The sequence below is a fragment of the Tympanuchus pallidicinctus genome, unplaced genomic scaffold, assembly GCF_026119805.1.
Source record: "Tympanuchus pallidicinctus isolate F22 unplaced genomic scaffold, pur_lepc_1.0 scaffold1, whole genome shotgun sequence".
Taxonomy (NCBI): domain Eukaryota; kingdom Metazoa; phylum Chordata; class Aves; order Galliformes; family Phasianidae; genus Tympanuchus; species Tympanuchus pallidicinctus.
Genome location: NW_026294618.1, coordinates 15,919,056 through 15,935,902, shown reverse-complemented (window position 1 = coordinate 15,935,902; position 16,847 = coordinate 15,919,056). Strand labels below are relative to the sequence as shown.

The following is a 16,847-nucleotide window of genomic DNA, read 5'->3' as shown; positions in this document are numbered from 1 at the left end:
AAGCAAACAGTAATGTTCCTAGAATCATAGAAATACAGAATCATAGAATTGTAGAATCATAGAATCATTGGGGTTGGAAAAGACCATTAGGATCATCTAGACCAACCATCGTCCCCAGCATACCAATTAACAACGTCCCTCAGTGCCATATCCACAAGTTTCTTGAACATCTTCTTGACTCCACCACCTCCCTGGACAGACTGTGCCACTGCCTCACCAGTCTTTCTGAGAAGTGTTTCCTAATATCCAACCTGAAACTTCCCTGGTACAATGTAAGGCCATTACTTCTCATCTTATTTGTTGATGCCCCAGACATTCTGGATGTTCTGAGGATGGATTCAGGGCATTCTCCATTACAGTGAGCCATAGCAATGGCATGCTTGGATGCAACAGGCATCTCTGGCTTTTCTCCAGCTGTGTTCAAGTATGTTTCTGCCCATTTTCTCCCCAGTACTGCAATTCAAAGCAAAGAAAGGTCTGATATTACTAGGAAGCTGTTTCTCTGTAATGCGTAAACTAAAACTAAGAGCTAGATGGCCAAAATCTTTTGATGCTTCCTTCCCACTGACCATCTCTTTACTCCCTTTTTGTATCAATTCCTCCAATTCCACTCGTTAACTTGGCAGTGAGAAATGCTAGAATCATTCGTCTCTTTATTTTTCCATACAGGATATGAACCAACACCATCTACAACATTTTCATTTCTTTCTCAGTAAGTGCAGATGCTGAGGAAAAGAACAAAACAAAAACAAACCCTCAAACAGAGAGGTGAAACAATGGTAAGAACAAGCATCCCATGAAGCCTTCAAGCCTGTTGTGGTTTTATTGATACTGACCAATCTGAGAGTGGGATTTCTCATCACTTTACCATCTGTAGTCCCAAGTGAAGGCAGAAAGAAGTATATAAATAGAAGTAGAATCATAGAATCATAGAATCACAATATTGGAAACGACCTATAATACCATCTAGTCCAACTGCCTACTCATCACCATTGCCACCACAAGCTACTAAACCGTATCACGCAGTATGTGAGTTTGAGTGTTTTAATCACGTATAAAACACTTCTCCTATCCCTACTGCTGATGTTTTCCAAAAATTGATAAACACAGTATATTTCCATATCTACCTGCCAAAGATGGAGTCAGAACTCTGAGTTGCTTACTCTGTGTAGGCTTTGATCAAGCAACTCAGTGCAGCAATTATGCACAGCTTAAAGGCCTCCAAAAGTATGAAAATTGAAAAATCTGAGCAGAAGGTCCATGTTAAATCATTTTTTCTACCAGTGCAAAGACTACCAAGGCTCACACACTAACCTTGAAAGTACAGGGATGGAAATGCTCTTCCTTTGTACAGGAGATTGACAAAATGCAATCTGGGAAGACATAACCATGGTTCAGAGCTTTACTCTACCTTAAAAAATTGAATCTCTTTCTCTTTTTGCAGGTAAGAGTCAGGCTAAAATTGCTTTGGGAATAATAGTGTTCCTGCTCTTGTAGCCCTGTGGGGAAAAGATTAAGAAATCAGCACATTTCTCTCTCCTGTGTGAGAGAAGTCATGCTCTACTACAGAATCACAGTACAGACATACACAGTGTTTTTAGAAGTGTGCTAAATGGCATTCAGATCTGGGGAAGGAACGCACATGTGGAGCATTACAATCAATCAAATTTCCCTTGCACAGATCAGGTTAGGTGTGTTCATCCATTTTTACTTACCAGGGAGCAACACAGGCAGCTTGAGGAGTTTCTGGGATCTGCTGACCCTCAGTTGCCATCCCTTATGGATGTGCATGATATTTCCATGTGGGAGGCATTTGCAAAACATTCCTGTCATTAAACTAACCTATGGATACGAGACAAATTTAAATCCCTACACCATCCCCCAGCAAGTGCACAAACATAAAGGCACAGACACACACAGCTATCTGTCAGGATGTTGTGCATCTAGTCCTTTTTCCTTGCAGTGCCACAGAATTGTAATCCTGCATCTGTGTGACTCCATAATAGGTGATCAATGTTTGGAACAGGAATATCTCTATTTTTTTTTTTTTTTTAAAGTGCAGTATTTAAATTGTTTTTTGTGCCCTTGATGGTATGACCTTCAGGAGGGAAATGTGTGTTCTCTGAGTCTGCCATTTGTATGACTATCCCGTTTTTTTCCCGTCTTATTCGCTGTTATAGCTCCTGCTGAGCACAGCCTTCCTCAAACCTCCCTGGCTCAAATCTCCCTGCTGGCCAGTGGGCTGCAAATCTGTAGCAGCTTTCAGGTTTGTTTGATTGAATTGAAAGACTTCTACTGGATTCCTCTCCCCTCCCTGAGGGTCTTTCTGCAGCTCCTTGTATCAAGTTTGTGAGGTATGTGCAGCCCTCCAGGGATTTTGTTGGGGTGAACCCCTAGGACTGCTGGTGAATCTGCAGATATGAGAAGCTGTGTTCTGCTCCCTTTCTCCAGGACAGTGCTTCAGCTGCTCTTTTGATCTTACCCCTCAGATCCAGTGTTTTTGCAGGGTCATGTGAACAACAGGTTTTGACCCAACAGGTTCAGATTTTCAGGAAAAACCTTGTAAAATGCCAAGCAATTTCTTACTAAGATCAAACACTTTGAGTAAGGGAGTCTATTTTAGGTGATCACTGGCAACGCAACATAGAGATTCTTCCTTTGTGTTGCAGCTGCAAATAAACGAGTATCAATTTCCTATACAGAGACCACACTCTGATCATTTCCTATCTGCCTGCTCAATGAAACTCCCACACATGTAAAGGAGAGGCTATTTACAGCACCTTGAGAGCAGTTTGTTGCCCAGATGATGCATCCTCTAGTGGAGGCAGCTGTGGTTGTAAAGCAGATGAACTCTGGAGGTGCGTTCCTCACTGCACTAAAAGCATCATATGGCAGTGCTGGTGGTAGCTGCAGAGCTGCACTACTGTGGGGAAGCTGAGTCACACCCAGCTATATGCTTCTGATCCCAACACCACAATTTATTCCAAAGCCATTTCCAATGCTGAGAACCACAAGTTAAAGCTAGCTGCAAGGGCTTTCCCTTCAATAAAGTGCCTGTAATTCATTTACCAAATAAATTTGTTGTAGATGACATGAAATTAGAGCAAAACCCCCTCTATTCGGGCAAAAAAATTAAAATCTACAAACTGCATTATTTAGGGATGTCTACATTGCTCTTAGGAGAACATCTCCAGTAAAATTCTGTGGAGTGAGAAAGCTCAGATGACAGTACTTTTCAGCAACTTTTAACAGAAGCATTGTACTCTATTTCTCTGCCATGAGGGTGGTGAAGTGCTCACACTGGCTGCTCAGAGAGCTGTGGGTGCCCCATCCCCAGAGGCACACAAGACTGGGTGGGTGGAGGGCAGCCAGCCCACAGTAGAGGTTGGGTGGGTGGGCTGTGAGGTCTCTTCCAACCCAACCAACAGGTGATTCTGATTGCATGGTTCTGTGCTTCTGTGATCCTATGATTCTAAGATTTTAGAGTGAAAATTAAAAATATCCTTAAGATAGCTGAGATTCATTAGCATGGTACATTATTCATTACTCATCACTCCAACATAATGCAAGCCTGACCAGTACCACTAAAACCAAGACTTTGGAACTGCTTCTCTAAGGGAGTATTCACATCAATGACAACAGTTTTAGAGTTGCTGGCCCAGAAGACTGACTGAGAAGACTCCAGCTGTGTGAGGTGGTCTAGATCCTCTGAGAACTCCTTCCTTTAGTCTTCTTGAGGTGTGCCTGCTTGCTCACATTATTTTTCATGAAAAAATCCACCTCCAAGATGAAGCAGCTGTGCAGACTGCACTATTCCTGCACTGTGCATCTGGCACTGATGGGGGTGGGCAGCAGGAGCACTAACTGACCCCGCTGGAACTCCTCCTGTGCCTGCTGCAGGCTTAAATAAGGGCTTTATCTGTCTGCCTCCTCTCATAAGCAATGAATTTGCAGACACAGGAACACTTTACTTCATATTTCTCCTGTTTGGGAGTACATGACATGCACTGTTTCTATGGCTGAATGAAAGGTCATGACTGACCAGCTGGTAACACAGAATGTGGGCTTACACTAATGACAGGGTATTCAAGTTTTGCTTCGTATTACAATGACTGCATATTTACATAAATCCTACATTTCTTTAACTAAATTAAGCCAGAGGGTGATGATTTTTCTCTTTACAAAGGAGATGATTTAATTTTATTGAACACAGTTTTCCATTTAGAAGATCAAAGTTGGTGCAGCTCCCTGCAGCAACAATTCCATCTTATGCACTTCTTCAAATATTCAAATTAAGAAAATGGGGGAACTGGGGCTGAAAAGCTAATGAATTCTGACAGACAGCTAGCAATGACTCACTGTCCTTCCTTCCTTCCTTCCTTCCTTCCTTCCTTCCTTCCTTCCTTCCTTCCTTCCTTCCTTCCTTCCTTCCTTCCTTCTTTTTTTAATAAAAAATAATTTTATATATAATTTTTAATATAATTTTTTAATTAAAAAAAAAAAAAGAATATTTGAGGCCTTTGTTCATCACGGCCTTGGAAAGACATTTTTCCTTCCAAAGTCCCCTGGAGTAGGTCCTGATTTTCCTTCCTCCACAACTGTCAGGAACTGATAGCAGAGGCAGCATGCACATTTTTGGGCAAATTTCTAGGAGCTGATAATGGTGTGGAAAGAGCACACAAAACACAGAATAAAGAAGAAAACCATAACACATTCTCCCCTGCTCCCATCTAGCGGGTACCACTACAAGAAAGAGAAGAGTATGGACCATGCTGTAGCATGTTCAAGGTTAGCCCTGAGTATGGAGGCTGAGGGTACAGGACCCAAGCTCTATTTTGCTTCCTAGAAAGCCTTTCTGCTCCACTTGCAACATGCAAAAGATGCACATTGCATCTACATAATGCACCTATCTTAGCATCTTAGCTTGGATCAGGAACATGCATTCAAAGTGTTTCCCTGACCACCCCTTCTTACCAGGCTTTGCTTTGCACTGTGTACAAACCCTGGTGAACAGAGCTCCATTCAACGCTGAAACAGCAGATCTGGTGCAGGAACATATAGCAGCTGCTAATGCAAGACCAGCCCATGTGACAAGATTGGATCTCATCTGAAATGAATCATCAAAATACTTGTAAGGTACACACTGGGAGCTGCACTCCTCATTCCATGCCACCTGCTAATACAGGCACAGACAAGCAGGCTATGTCACTGTTTTCTAACCTCTCACTGCTTTAAAGTGCGAGCAGTGCCATTTTAGGCACCATATGGTATCCCTGCAGGCCTCCAGCTGCCACTCTGCAGATGAACAGCTCACCCAAATGCCTTGTGTCATGACTGGCAGCTCTGCACAGACAACTCAGCAACCTCAGGGAGATGAACAGGCCCACAATGTCTGTGTTAAAGAAACTGAATACCACGTTACGTAAACTTTTGATCCACTCTTTGCCAACAAATAAATAAATAAACACACACAAAAAAGCAGTAAATTACATCAAAATAGAAAAAAAGTGCTTAAAATACTGTGGTGAATACTACACAATGCAATGCAATACAGTGTCAAGCAAAAGTCTCTCACATAAAACTCTCAGAGGTGTTTTCAATAACAAAAAAAAAAACCAACCAAAACAAAACAAAAACAAACAAACAAACAAACAAACAAAAAATTTTAACTCGAGCCAATAGAAGTATTATTTTATACCTAAGGAAACACTTGAACTTTACAAATATGTTTGCTTTTTAGTAAGGGCTGCATTCACTGACTTTAAAGCAGTAGTAAGAATTTCAAAGTTTTTTTAACTTTTTCAGTTTTTGTGCATGTACTTTCCTGGCAGCAGGATCTTTGCAATACCACGTCCTAAAGCCAGTTCTACATTAGTAAATAAGTAAATTAACAAATTGCTATGTGTACTGGGGTAGTAATAAAGCAAACATTCTTTGGCATATCTTTTACCCTTAGGCTGACAACCTTCGCCAGTGGTAAATAAATGAAGATGCTGAAGGATGAACACGCTTGGGATTGCCTGGCAAGGTCTCATGGTCACTGGCCAGCATTATGACACGGGCCCATCCACAGTCTTTCTTGAATCATGTTTCAAAGATACACAAAAAACCAATTTGATCTACCAAGATTTAGCCTAAATTCCTCAATCTGGGTAATACTGTTTGGAACTTCAGATCTTTAAGTACCTAAACAAAAACCCTGACCTCCTGTGGCCATTAAACTTTCCAGCAAAACAGTTCACAACTCAGTAAGCAGATAAAACTTTTGCTTGGCATGAAATGTTCAGTGTTCTTCAGGCCAGGTGCTTTCTCACTTGGAAAAGCCAGAGAATGCTTAGGTCAGGTGCATTATTTATTGGTAGCCTAGCGATCCATGCACAGTGATGCCCTCCACATGTGGAATTCAGTGATTATCTGAGAATAACTGAATACCTGGATGCTTCATAAGCGTATCACCCACAAGGATGTATTTCCAGCCTACATGCCTGGCAGATCCCAAGGCTACTGTTATTCAGAATAACACACCAAACACAGCAGCATACATTATCAGTATGTAAAAATGCATTACATTAACAGCATATACTCACAAAGATAAAAGAGTTCAATAAAACTTATTTACGTTAAAATCATTGGGTTTGGAAGTTATTTTATCACCTTTTATATAAAGATTGGATATAACCAAAGCAATACTACTCATTTTAATTTACAAGTTGGATTTGTTCATAATTATATTGTATAACACAGCAAAATAACCATAGTGTTTTAAATCAAATTGCATTTTATTAATTTTTTTTTCTTTTCTTTTCTTTTCTTTTCTTTTCTTTTCTTTTCTTTTCTTTTCTTTTCTTTTCTTTTCTTTTCTTTTCTTTTCTTTTCTTTTCTTTTCTTTTCTTTTCTTTTCTTTTCTGGAACTGCAGTTCACTTCTGACACCCCCAAAGGCTTAGCCATATGTTTTGTTTCATAGTTATGAGTAACAGTGAAACAAACATACATAAAAAAATAAGACTTTGCAGGGCTGAAGTCTTGCTGGTAGCCTGCTTCTGTATTCAACATGTGGGGAAAAAAAAACTTATGAGTAAAATTGGAGTGCCATCATCCTCATTGCTCCAATTCTCTGCATTTTGTCATTTCACATTCTCTCAAAAAGAACACAAACTTACACTGACAAACCTATAGGATAGAGAAAATACTTTGTAGAAATATATTTTAAGAATCATTTAACCAGTGCTTTTAATCTCATGTTCTTTTCTGGTCTCTGCTTCTAACATGTCTGTGTTCTCTTTTTTCCCTCTGAAATGAATTCACATTTCATTTGCATATGTTGACAGGCATGAACTGTATTCCTTAGAGTCCCAGGTACTTACTAGCCTGTATTTATGAGACACTTCTTACAGGAAGCTCATCACAGCAGCTCATCCTTTATTACAGTAAGCAACATCAGGCTGTTCCAGAAAGTTATGATCGTCTCATTGCTTTACTGCTGGATTACATTTTATCCTCTCCTTGTACGTCTCATGCTCCTGCTGCAATCAGTGAATTCTGATACACAGTGAAGGCAGGAACAAGTTCTCATGACGATGATGACACAATCTGACAGGATCTTGAAGTGTCGCAGTGTCAGAGAGGACTCTCACATACTTTGTGTAAGACCTTGGTAGGCTTGTGGCTTTACCAGGAATGCTGAACAATGTGTGAGTGCTATTTTGCTTCATACATAAAAGTGCAGTAGACATCAGTGAAACTGATAATCTGACCAGATTGCTGTTGGCAAGAGAAATAAAAGGTTCTTCCAGGGAACAAAGAACAACATAGGGCATTTTGAGCTAGCATAAATAAAGGGACAATAAAAAGTATATTTTAAGTGTTAATAAAAAGAAGTTGCTTTCACAAGGCACAGTGTTTTTTAATCAGTTGCAGCACTGTCTTGAAAACCTCTTCCTTGGAGGGACTGGCATCAACCTCTTGGCATGCAGGATTCACCATCCTTCTGTACGACTCTTCAATTCTATTTTAAAACAAAACAAAAGCAACAAAACAAATTGCAGGAATGTGAAATGGCATTAGTCATCGGTCTCAGAAGAAAGTGCTGGCACTGCAGAAGCAATGGAAAAAAATGTAATATTTTACATTAAAATGTAAAAAACTAGGTATGAAATCTACTGCAAAGAGCAATGAACTATTAGGAAAACCTGAGACTTGCATAGTTTCCTTGACAATGATTGCCAGACCCATATCAATATTCACATGGCATGTCACTGATATATTTCTTTCTTTATGGCTTAGCTCTAGAAACTGTCCAGAATAGGGCATTCTGCTTCTAACACCTGACCTTACTGCTCTCTTCAAATACCTGAAAGGTGACTGCAGTGAGAGTGGGGCTGGTCTCTTCACACTGGTGGCAGGTGACAGGACAAGGGGAGCCTTAAGTTGAGTCAGGAGACATTTAGATTGGATATCAGGAGATACTTCTTTACAGAAAAGGTTGTTAAGCACTGGAATAGGCTCCCCAGGGAGGTGGTTGAATCGCCATCCCTGGATGTGTTTGAAAACCATTTGGATGCGGTGCTCAGGGACATGATTTAGCGGAGGGTTGTTAGAGTAGTATGGTTAGGACGTGGTTGGACTTGGTGATCTTGAAGGTCTTTTCCAACCTGAGCAATTCTATGATCCCATGATATTTAAATGGCATCATTTTCTCTCAGTACACCTATCCTGTCACAGGCCCCACTGTATGTCTGCACAGTGCTTCTGTCAAAATCAGGTAATACATTTTTTAATATATGCCATCAATATAAATGCTAAAAGTCTAGAGGTAAGTTTCAGCTTTGAGATTTGTGTATATAGACACCTACATCCAGGTGTTGATGTGGAGGTACTTACAAGAGCACTAGTTATTCAAGCTCCCACTGCAGAAAATGATGATGTCACCAATACATTTGGAGGTGCCTAGACAGCAATTCAGCTCACTCTAAGTAGGATATCTAGGGTGCAATTCAGATGCCTAAACATGTGTTTCAAGTGCTGCTTGAGACGATGTAGTCTAATCTCATTTAGCTTCCAACTGCTGACCCAGAAAGGGTGCACAGGTTGTGTGTCATATCTGTCAGCCTCTTGAAGATGCCCTAGAACACATCAGATTACTCTAGATATTTATGCTCGGATCACTAGTTTCCTAGCATCTGCTCAGCTGAATCACACTGAAGGTGGCACTGACTGTGTTGACTACATAGGAGACTGAAATTATTCGCCTGTAACTTTCAAACATGTTTAATTAGAAATGATAAAATTTACCCTCCTCATCAGCCATGAATCTTTTCCAAAAAAACAAAAACAAAACCAAAAAAGCCTCCACAAAATGTAGAGATACAGGAATCCTCGTCCCAGTAACAAAAGCTAAACATTTTGTTACTGATTTCACAGGAACCAAGACTGCTTCCATCCTCTTACCCTTCATTAAAGTATACCTTTGTCGAAACAAGCTGTTAGCTTCCAGCTCAGCCTCTTCCTTTGTTCTCTCCAGGCCTCGACCTTCAAGCCTCCGGGCTCTTTCCTCAGGGCTGACAGTTAGAAGAAGAACAAGATTGGGTTTGAGCAGGTCTTCAGGCCACTTATACACAGCATCATGATCTGGTGGAAGATTTTGGATGTTACCATCTGTTTCAGTGGCTATTGTATAAGCAGCTGTGCTATGCCAATACCTGTTGGGAAAATGCAGAATGGACCGAAAGACATTTTAGAATGGACACACGATCTTCAACAACATAGGAGGCAAGTATCAATATAACAGGCTGCTGTGAGAGGTGGTAGATGCCTCATCCTTGGAGACATTCAAGGTCAGGATGGATGGGGTTCTGAGCAACCTGATCTAGCTGTAGATGTCCCTGTTCATTGCAGGGGAATTGGATGAGATGACCTTTCAAGGTCCTTGTTCAACTCAAATGATTCTATGCTGCTGATTCTATGATAACCACAAGTAAAAGAATGACTAGGTAGTTGATGCTGGGAGTTTGAAGGCAACTATAAAAAAAAAATTCTGTGCCATCCAGAATTGCCATAGTACTCCATAGTAGTCAGAATCATTGGGAATTACCAATTAAAAGGTATGGTAGAAGCCATGCATTAGGTAAAATGTTCCAGATACTCCTATCAAAATAAAGTCTTCTCATATGATGAGACCAAAAGGAGAGTATTATGTAATCTTTTCAAATCCAATAACCATGTTTTTTTGTGTGTGTGTGATTTCTATATCACTACATGCAGCAAATTTGGTAGCAAACATAGGTCTTCAACCACATGTTAGTGAAGATGATCTTTATTAATGGTTACCCATTTCACTTGTGATTAACATTCCCACCACCACGAGGTACTATGCTGTATACATTTCCGTGTTTTTAAGGCTGGTTAGAAATACCACTCATAGACACACAAACAAATTCTGGGCAATGGGAGGGGAGGAGGCCATAGTACATCTATTGAAACATGCCTGGGGTTTCAAAGTACATGTAGACATCCTTTATTACGAGTAAGAGAAGTGGTTGATGCTTCATGCCTGCCAGCATTCAACAAGCATTTGGACAAGGCTCTCAGTAACATGCTTTAACATTTAGTAGGCACTCACTTGGAAGTGATGGTTGGACTCAATGATTCCCTAAGGTCCCTTGCAACTTTTCACTTTTTTTTCTCTTTTCTTCTCTTTTTCCTTCCCTTCTCCTTCTCCTTCTCCTTCTCCTTCTCCTTCTCCTTCTCCTTCTCCTTCTCCTTCTCCTTCTCCTTCCCCTGTCCTTTCCCTCCCCCTTCCCCTTCCCCTTCCCCTTCCCCTTCCTCTTCCCCTTCCCCTTCCCCTCCCCCTTCCCTTTCCCTTTCCCTTTCCCTTTCCCTTTCCCTTCACCTTCACCTTCCCCTTCCCCTTCCCCTTCCCTTCCCATTTTTTCTTTCATTTCTATTCCTTTCTTTTCTTTCTTTCCACTGAGCAACTGGATGATGGTACTGATGTAAGAGGACTTCTTAAATATACAAACCTGTCTACAATCACAGGTGCTTGAGTGGATGCTTTTGCTATTTCTGAAGCAAGGATGTAGTTGCCCGCAGCATAAAAGGCCCTTCTAATGGGTGTTGGCTCTTCATCAAATATTGTCCTCCACTGGCTGATGCAAGCTGGCGGAGACCTTAACAGAACAGCACCCAGGGCATCTTTAACTGACTGTGTTACTGTTGTTTTGCCTGCATTTCATTTACAAAAGGAAACAGTAGTTATATATCACTTCAGATACAGCTGAATTTTAATAACTGGAAAGTGCTTTTATTTTTCTATTTGGAGTACATGTTCTGACACCAGTGCAGACTGAGTACCTTGTGATAAGGCTTTCGGTGGAAAGTGTTTGTGAGCTTGACTCAAAGGGTATTAATTACTCCACTTTCAGCTCTCTGGACCTCCTCTTTCCTTCCAGCAGTTCTCTAGATTCACTCCTTTAAATGCATTTTGAATGCCAATTTCTCTACATATCCATTTACAGTATTTTTCTATGCGACAATCTGTGTGGGTACTATCAACCACTACTTGCTTTTTAGAAGCAATTTTCAGTTCTATTTGACAAAAATACAGAAAACAAAGTTATTCAGAAGCAGCGCATACTTCTCCCTGCGACAAACTGTTGCCAGCTTCCCAGCCCACCACTACTTTAGATCCAGTAGTTGAGTTTACTTGTCAACAAAAATACGCTTCATAATCTGCACAAGAACTACAATTTCCAGCACACCACACTTTGTGTTTCTTCATTTACATAGACAAAGAATTCAACCATAGAGTGAAAAGCAGCAAATGAGAGAAGGTAGATATATAATATAATATATAATGGTTAATTATTCATGTCTTAAGTCTAATTTTCTGAATTTTTGAGTTTTCGAATTTTTGAATATAATCTGTTTTTTTATGACATTTTAAGCCTTAGGTGTGTCTTAAATCCATGGTCTTAAATCCATCCTCTTCCCAACAGCCCTTACTGCACCACGCTCTTACCTGTGGCATCCAGCCCCTCAAACACCACGACTGGAAACTCTCCCTTCCGCTGACGCTCGGGGCACTTCTCCAGGATGTCCAGCACCTCTCCGGCCTCCGGGATCCGCGCCGCGCACTGCGGGAGAGAGTTAAACCTTCGTACCTGCTTGCCAACCACACGGAACAGAGCGCCCCGCGGCCCCCTGTGCGCTCACCTCCCGCAGGCGGAGGCGGACGACGGAGGCGGCAGCAGGCAGGGCGCGGCGGAGGGGCCCGGGAGGCCCCGCGGTGCAGCCCCGCAGCATCGCCGCCTGCTGCCTCTGCCGCACCGGGGCCAGGCGAGGAAAGGGGCGGGCGGTGGTGGAGCCGGCGAGAAACGAAAGTGACTCGTGTCTGTGAGGAAAAGCGGGGGCTGTGTCTCTGGGGCAAAGGTTTTCTGCTCCGCCTCTCCTCGTTTGGTGGATCACAGGAGCGCTCCCCGCGGGAAATCGCTCCGTGCAGGCTGGGCGTGCCTGGGGTGGAAGTGAAAGTGAAAGGAAGATAGAGACAGATGTTTTTTTTTTTATTTATGTTTCTGATCTCCTCTTTCTGATGACCGGCGATAAACCCGAGGGAACAGCATGGAGTTGTGTTAGGAGACGGTCAGGGTAGGGGTTAGGAACAGGCTGTGCACCAGAGGGCGGTGGGCATAGAACAGGCTGTCCAGCTCAGTGAGCACGGCCCCTAGTGCCGGAGTTCAAGGAGCGTTTGGACACCGCCCTCCGGCGTAGAGTTGGATTTTGAGTGCTCTGGTGTGAAGCCAAGAGTTGGACTTAATGATCCTTGTGGGTCCCTTCCAACTCAGGACATTGTATGATCACACAGTTCTTGACAGCTGCTGTGACTGATGCTGTCCAAAATGTAGATTTTGTGTTTTTTGAAATATTTATCTTATAAAACAGGAGAACCTGCAGCAGTCCCATTTTGCCCTTTAAATAGCTGGAAAACTGCACGTTGGAGATACCCAAGTTGATTTCTGAATATCACAGAATCCTAGAATAGAATCATTATGGCTGGAAAAGATGTCTAAGATCATCTAATTCCACTGTCAACTCACCTCCGCCATGCCCACTAACCGTGTCTCTCGTGTGCCACATCTCCACATTTCTTGGATCTTCAGGGATGGTAACTCCACTGTTCCCTGGGCAGCCTGTGCCAATGCCTCATCATTCTTTCTGAGAAGAAATATTTCCTGATATCTAAACTGGACCTTCCCTGGCACAACTTGAGGCCATTCCCTCTCATCCTGTCACTTGTATGTGGGAAAAGAGGCTGACCCCCCACCTCACCACAGCCTCCTTTCAGGTAGTTGTGGAGAGTGTTAAGGTCTACCGAGTCTCCTCTTCTCCACACTGAACAATCCTCATTCCTTCAGCCACTCCCCATAAGACCTGTGCTCCAGACCCCTCACAGCTCTGTTGCCCTTCTCTGGATACATTCCAGGGCCTCGATGTCTTGAATACAAAAGAGAGTACACTCTGCTATACTTCTTTCAGTAAGTGCTCTCTACTTATAAAATAGCTGACTCTGGTAAATAACCGTTCAACACTCAGCTTGTTTACCACCTTCATGATTTTGTAAAGCTGGCTCAGATTTCCCCTCAAGGCCTGTCATGTGGAAGTGAGAGCCCTTTCTGCTGCTCAGTCTCCTTGCTCATTTGATTCCAAGGACAACTTTAACATCATGAGATCACAGAATCACAGAATTGTAGGGGTTGGAAGGGACCTCCAGAGATCATCGAATCCAACCCCCCTGCCAAAGCAGGTTCCCTACACCAGGTCACACAGGTAGGCATCCAGGCAGGTCTTGAACATCTCCAGAGAAGGAGACTCCACCACCTCCCTGGGCAGCCTGTTCCAGTGCTCCGTCACCTTACTGTAAAGAAGTTCTTGCGCACATTTGTGCAGAACTTCCTATGCTGCAGTTTCCGGCCGTTTCCCCTTGTCCTGTCTCCACTCACCACTGAAAAGAGTCCGGCCTCACCATTCTGCCCCCCACACCTTAGATATTTATAGACCTGGATCAGGACTCCTCTCAGTTTTCTTTTCTCAAGGCTGAACAGACCCAGTTCACTCAGCCTTTCTTCATAGGGGAGATGATCCAGGCCCTTCACCATCTTTGTGGCCCTCCGCTGGACTCTTTCCAAGAGAGGAAGAGATCCTTCCAAGAGATTCAAGAGATCATGCTAAGATGCGGGGACCAGAACTGTACCACTTCTCAAAGTATAGCTCTATGTTCCCAGTTTGCACAGAACAGCAAATTAACGCCACCTCTCTTATTCTCAGTGCTTGGTACTGTTTTTGTTGACTTTTTTTTTTTTTTTTTTTTTGGCTGATACAGGGCCAATGGTTTAAGGAAGGTAGCTGCACTCTGAGATGTCTTTCCTGAGATGGAAGTGCAACTACTGAACTCATCATTATGCAAATGTGGCTTTGATTATTTTTTCATATGTGTACTGTGTTACATTTCCCTACACTGAAGCTGCTACATTTTTGTTAATTAATCTCTTTGACTCACAGTCAAGTCTTGCTTGAAAACTGACCTGGTTACTCATTGACTTCTCTGGCTCCTTGCTTATCTGTTTTCCTTATTTCCTGATGGCACTGCTGCCTTTCCCTGATGACTGAATGTTTACTTTCATTTTCCATTTTCCATTTTCCCCTCCCACCACACTGATCTCACCCTGTTTACAAGCATTCCAGAGCCAAGCAGCCAGTGCTTCTTTTTCTTTTAATAGTATGTTTAAGAGATCACTTTTGTGTGTGGCTTTCTGTTCTCCTGGCTTACTACTTAAAACTATATTTGTGCAAGATTTCAGGTGCTTCACAACAAATTATACAGGAATAGCCGGGTAAAAACAGAGGAGAATGGAATTGCCTTTTTTTCCCCAAGGCAGATCTTTGTGTTTAGAATCAATGTAGAGAATATAAATCTTTTTTGAAATTAACATACATTGAATATTTTTTCACTTTCTTCAACTGTACTATTATCATTTTGTCTTTTGTACAACAGGAAAATGATGTTGAAGAGCAAATGTGCTAACTATGTGAAAAGCACTGTTCTCCTGGAACATTATTTTAAAGTTCTACTTTTCTAGCAAAAAGGGCACACAGCAGTAATAGCCACGTATATCCTGCTGGATTCTTTTATGCCAGTCATGAATAACAGAATCACAGCATGGCCCAGGTTGGAAGGGACCTCAAGGATCATGAATCTCCATCCCCCCTGCCACATGCAGGGCCACTAACCTCCCCATTTAATACCAGACAAGGCTGCCCAGGGCCCCATCCAACCTGGCTCTGAACACCTCCAGGCACGGGGCATCCACAACCTTTCTGGGCAGCCTGTTCCAGCACCTCACCACTCTCTCTGTAAAGAACTTTACCTGACATCCAACCTAAATCTTCCCTCCCTCAACTTAAAACCATTTCCCATCACTGTGTGCCATCCAGTTTGCCATTAACAGCAGCATTCAAACATTTCTGAAAACTTATCTGTACGTTGAAAATATTTTTGATGCGTATCTGATGAACTGAAATGCACTGAGTTCTGGGATGCCATTCTCTGACTGCAGGAGTCCTATCAGGAACAGAGGGAGAAAGTCAGATCTCCTGCCACTTATAGAGACTACTGCGCTTTTCCAAACCTCTTCTTGAAGGCTATAGGCCAGAAAATCAGTCACTGCTTGCAACATCTACTGTAGATTGCTAGTTCTTGTACATCCTCAGAGGGCACATCCAGGTCTGTGTTTATGTTGCAGTAACAATCAGGCATAGGTTCTGCATGTAATGCAGAGAACAATGTCTGAAAACTGAGGCAAAAATTAGAGAGAGATTTCGTAATTGCCATTTCCTAAGAAAGCTCAGAGAAAATTATGAAGATCAGAAAGTCTTGAGTAAACTTCAGTGTTAAGTTCTCTGTACATCTTTTTCCCCTGGAAATACAGATCCCCTCTTTCAAAAAGGAACACTGTTCAAAAATGCTCAAGTTTTATTTTATTGATAATATTCAGGCATACTCTCAGAGTCTTTTTGCATCAGATGTAAATCTTGTGTTGAGATAAATTGGTAATAATTAAAAATTTCAATTGATTTTGAAAATTACATATTTTGGAACATATCTGCCATATGAGACGCACTAGTGGAAGTCTAAGATCTTGTGCCTACCTACCACAAGCATTCTCAGTAAAAGATCACACAATCATAGAATGGCTTGGGTTGGAAAGGACCTCAAAGATCATTCAATTCCAATCCCCCTGCTGTGGACTGGTTACCTCCCACCAGAGAGTCCCACCCAATCCAGCCTTGAGTGTATCCAGGGATGAGACACTCACAGCTCTCTGGGCAGATGTGTCAGGGCCTCACTGTCCTCTGAGTGAAAACTTTCCCCTGAAATAGACACCAACATACAGATGTCTTTTGTTTGGTCCCTGATTTTTACCCACATGTGATGTTCAACTCAAGGAAGGGAAAAAACTGTGCTCCATGTGGTTGCATTGGCTGAACTTGATATAAATATGAGTTAGAAATTAGATAAGAAAGTAATATGAATTGGGGTAGAGAAGATACAATGTGAGAAAGTTTCTAACATGAAGCAGAGTGGATTATGTAAGACAGGGAAGAACTGAGGATGCCAGAAAAGCCTGCTTTCATCCTTAATCTTGTGTCTTACACAAACCTGAAGGAATTGGAAGGGCACATGGATCACATCTCACGCGGACAATTCATTGAAATGGCCTCTGTTGATAAACTCCAAGACAATTTTGGAAACCCTCAGGAGCTGAGATGTTTCCTGTCATACAGCAACAACCCA

At 42.1% G+C, this 16,847-nt stretch overlaps 1 protein-coding gene across 1 annotated transcript; it reads right to left on the bottom strand.

Annotated features, from left to right (window-relative positions):
- Positions 1 to 6,772: 6,772 nt before the first annotated feature.
- CMPK2 (cytidine/uridine monophosphate kinase 2) lies at positions 6,773 to 13,101 on the bottom strand. The gene is made up of 6 exons (XM_052701037.1): positions 13,093 to 13,101; positions 12,212 to 12,508; positions 12,018 to 12,132; positions 11,020 to 11,221; positions 9,466 to 9,699; positions 6,773 to 8,006 (listed from the first exon to the last, which is right to left on the bottom strand). Exons 1-6 carry the CDS (start codon positions 13,099 to 13,101, stop codon positions 7,886 to 7,888), a joined length of 978 nt encoding a protein of 325 aa, XP_052556997.1. The 3' UTR covers positions 6,773 to 7,885.
- Between the last annotated feature and the right edge of the window lie 3,746 nt (positions 13,102 to 16,847).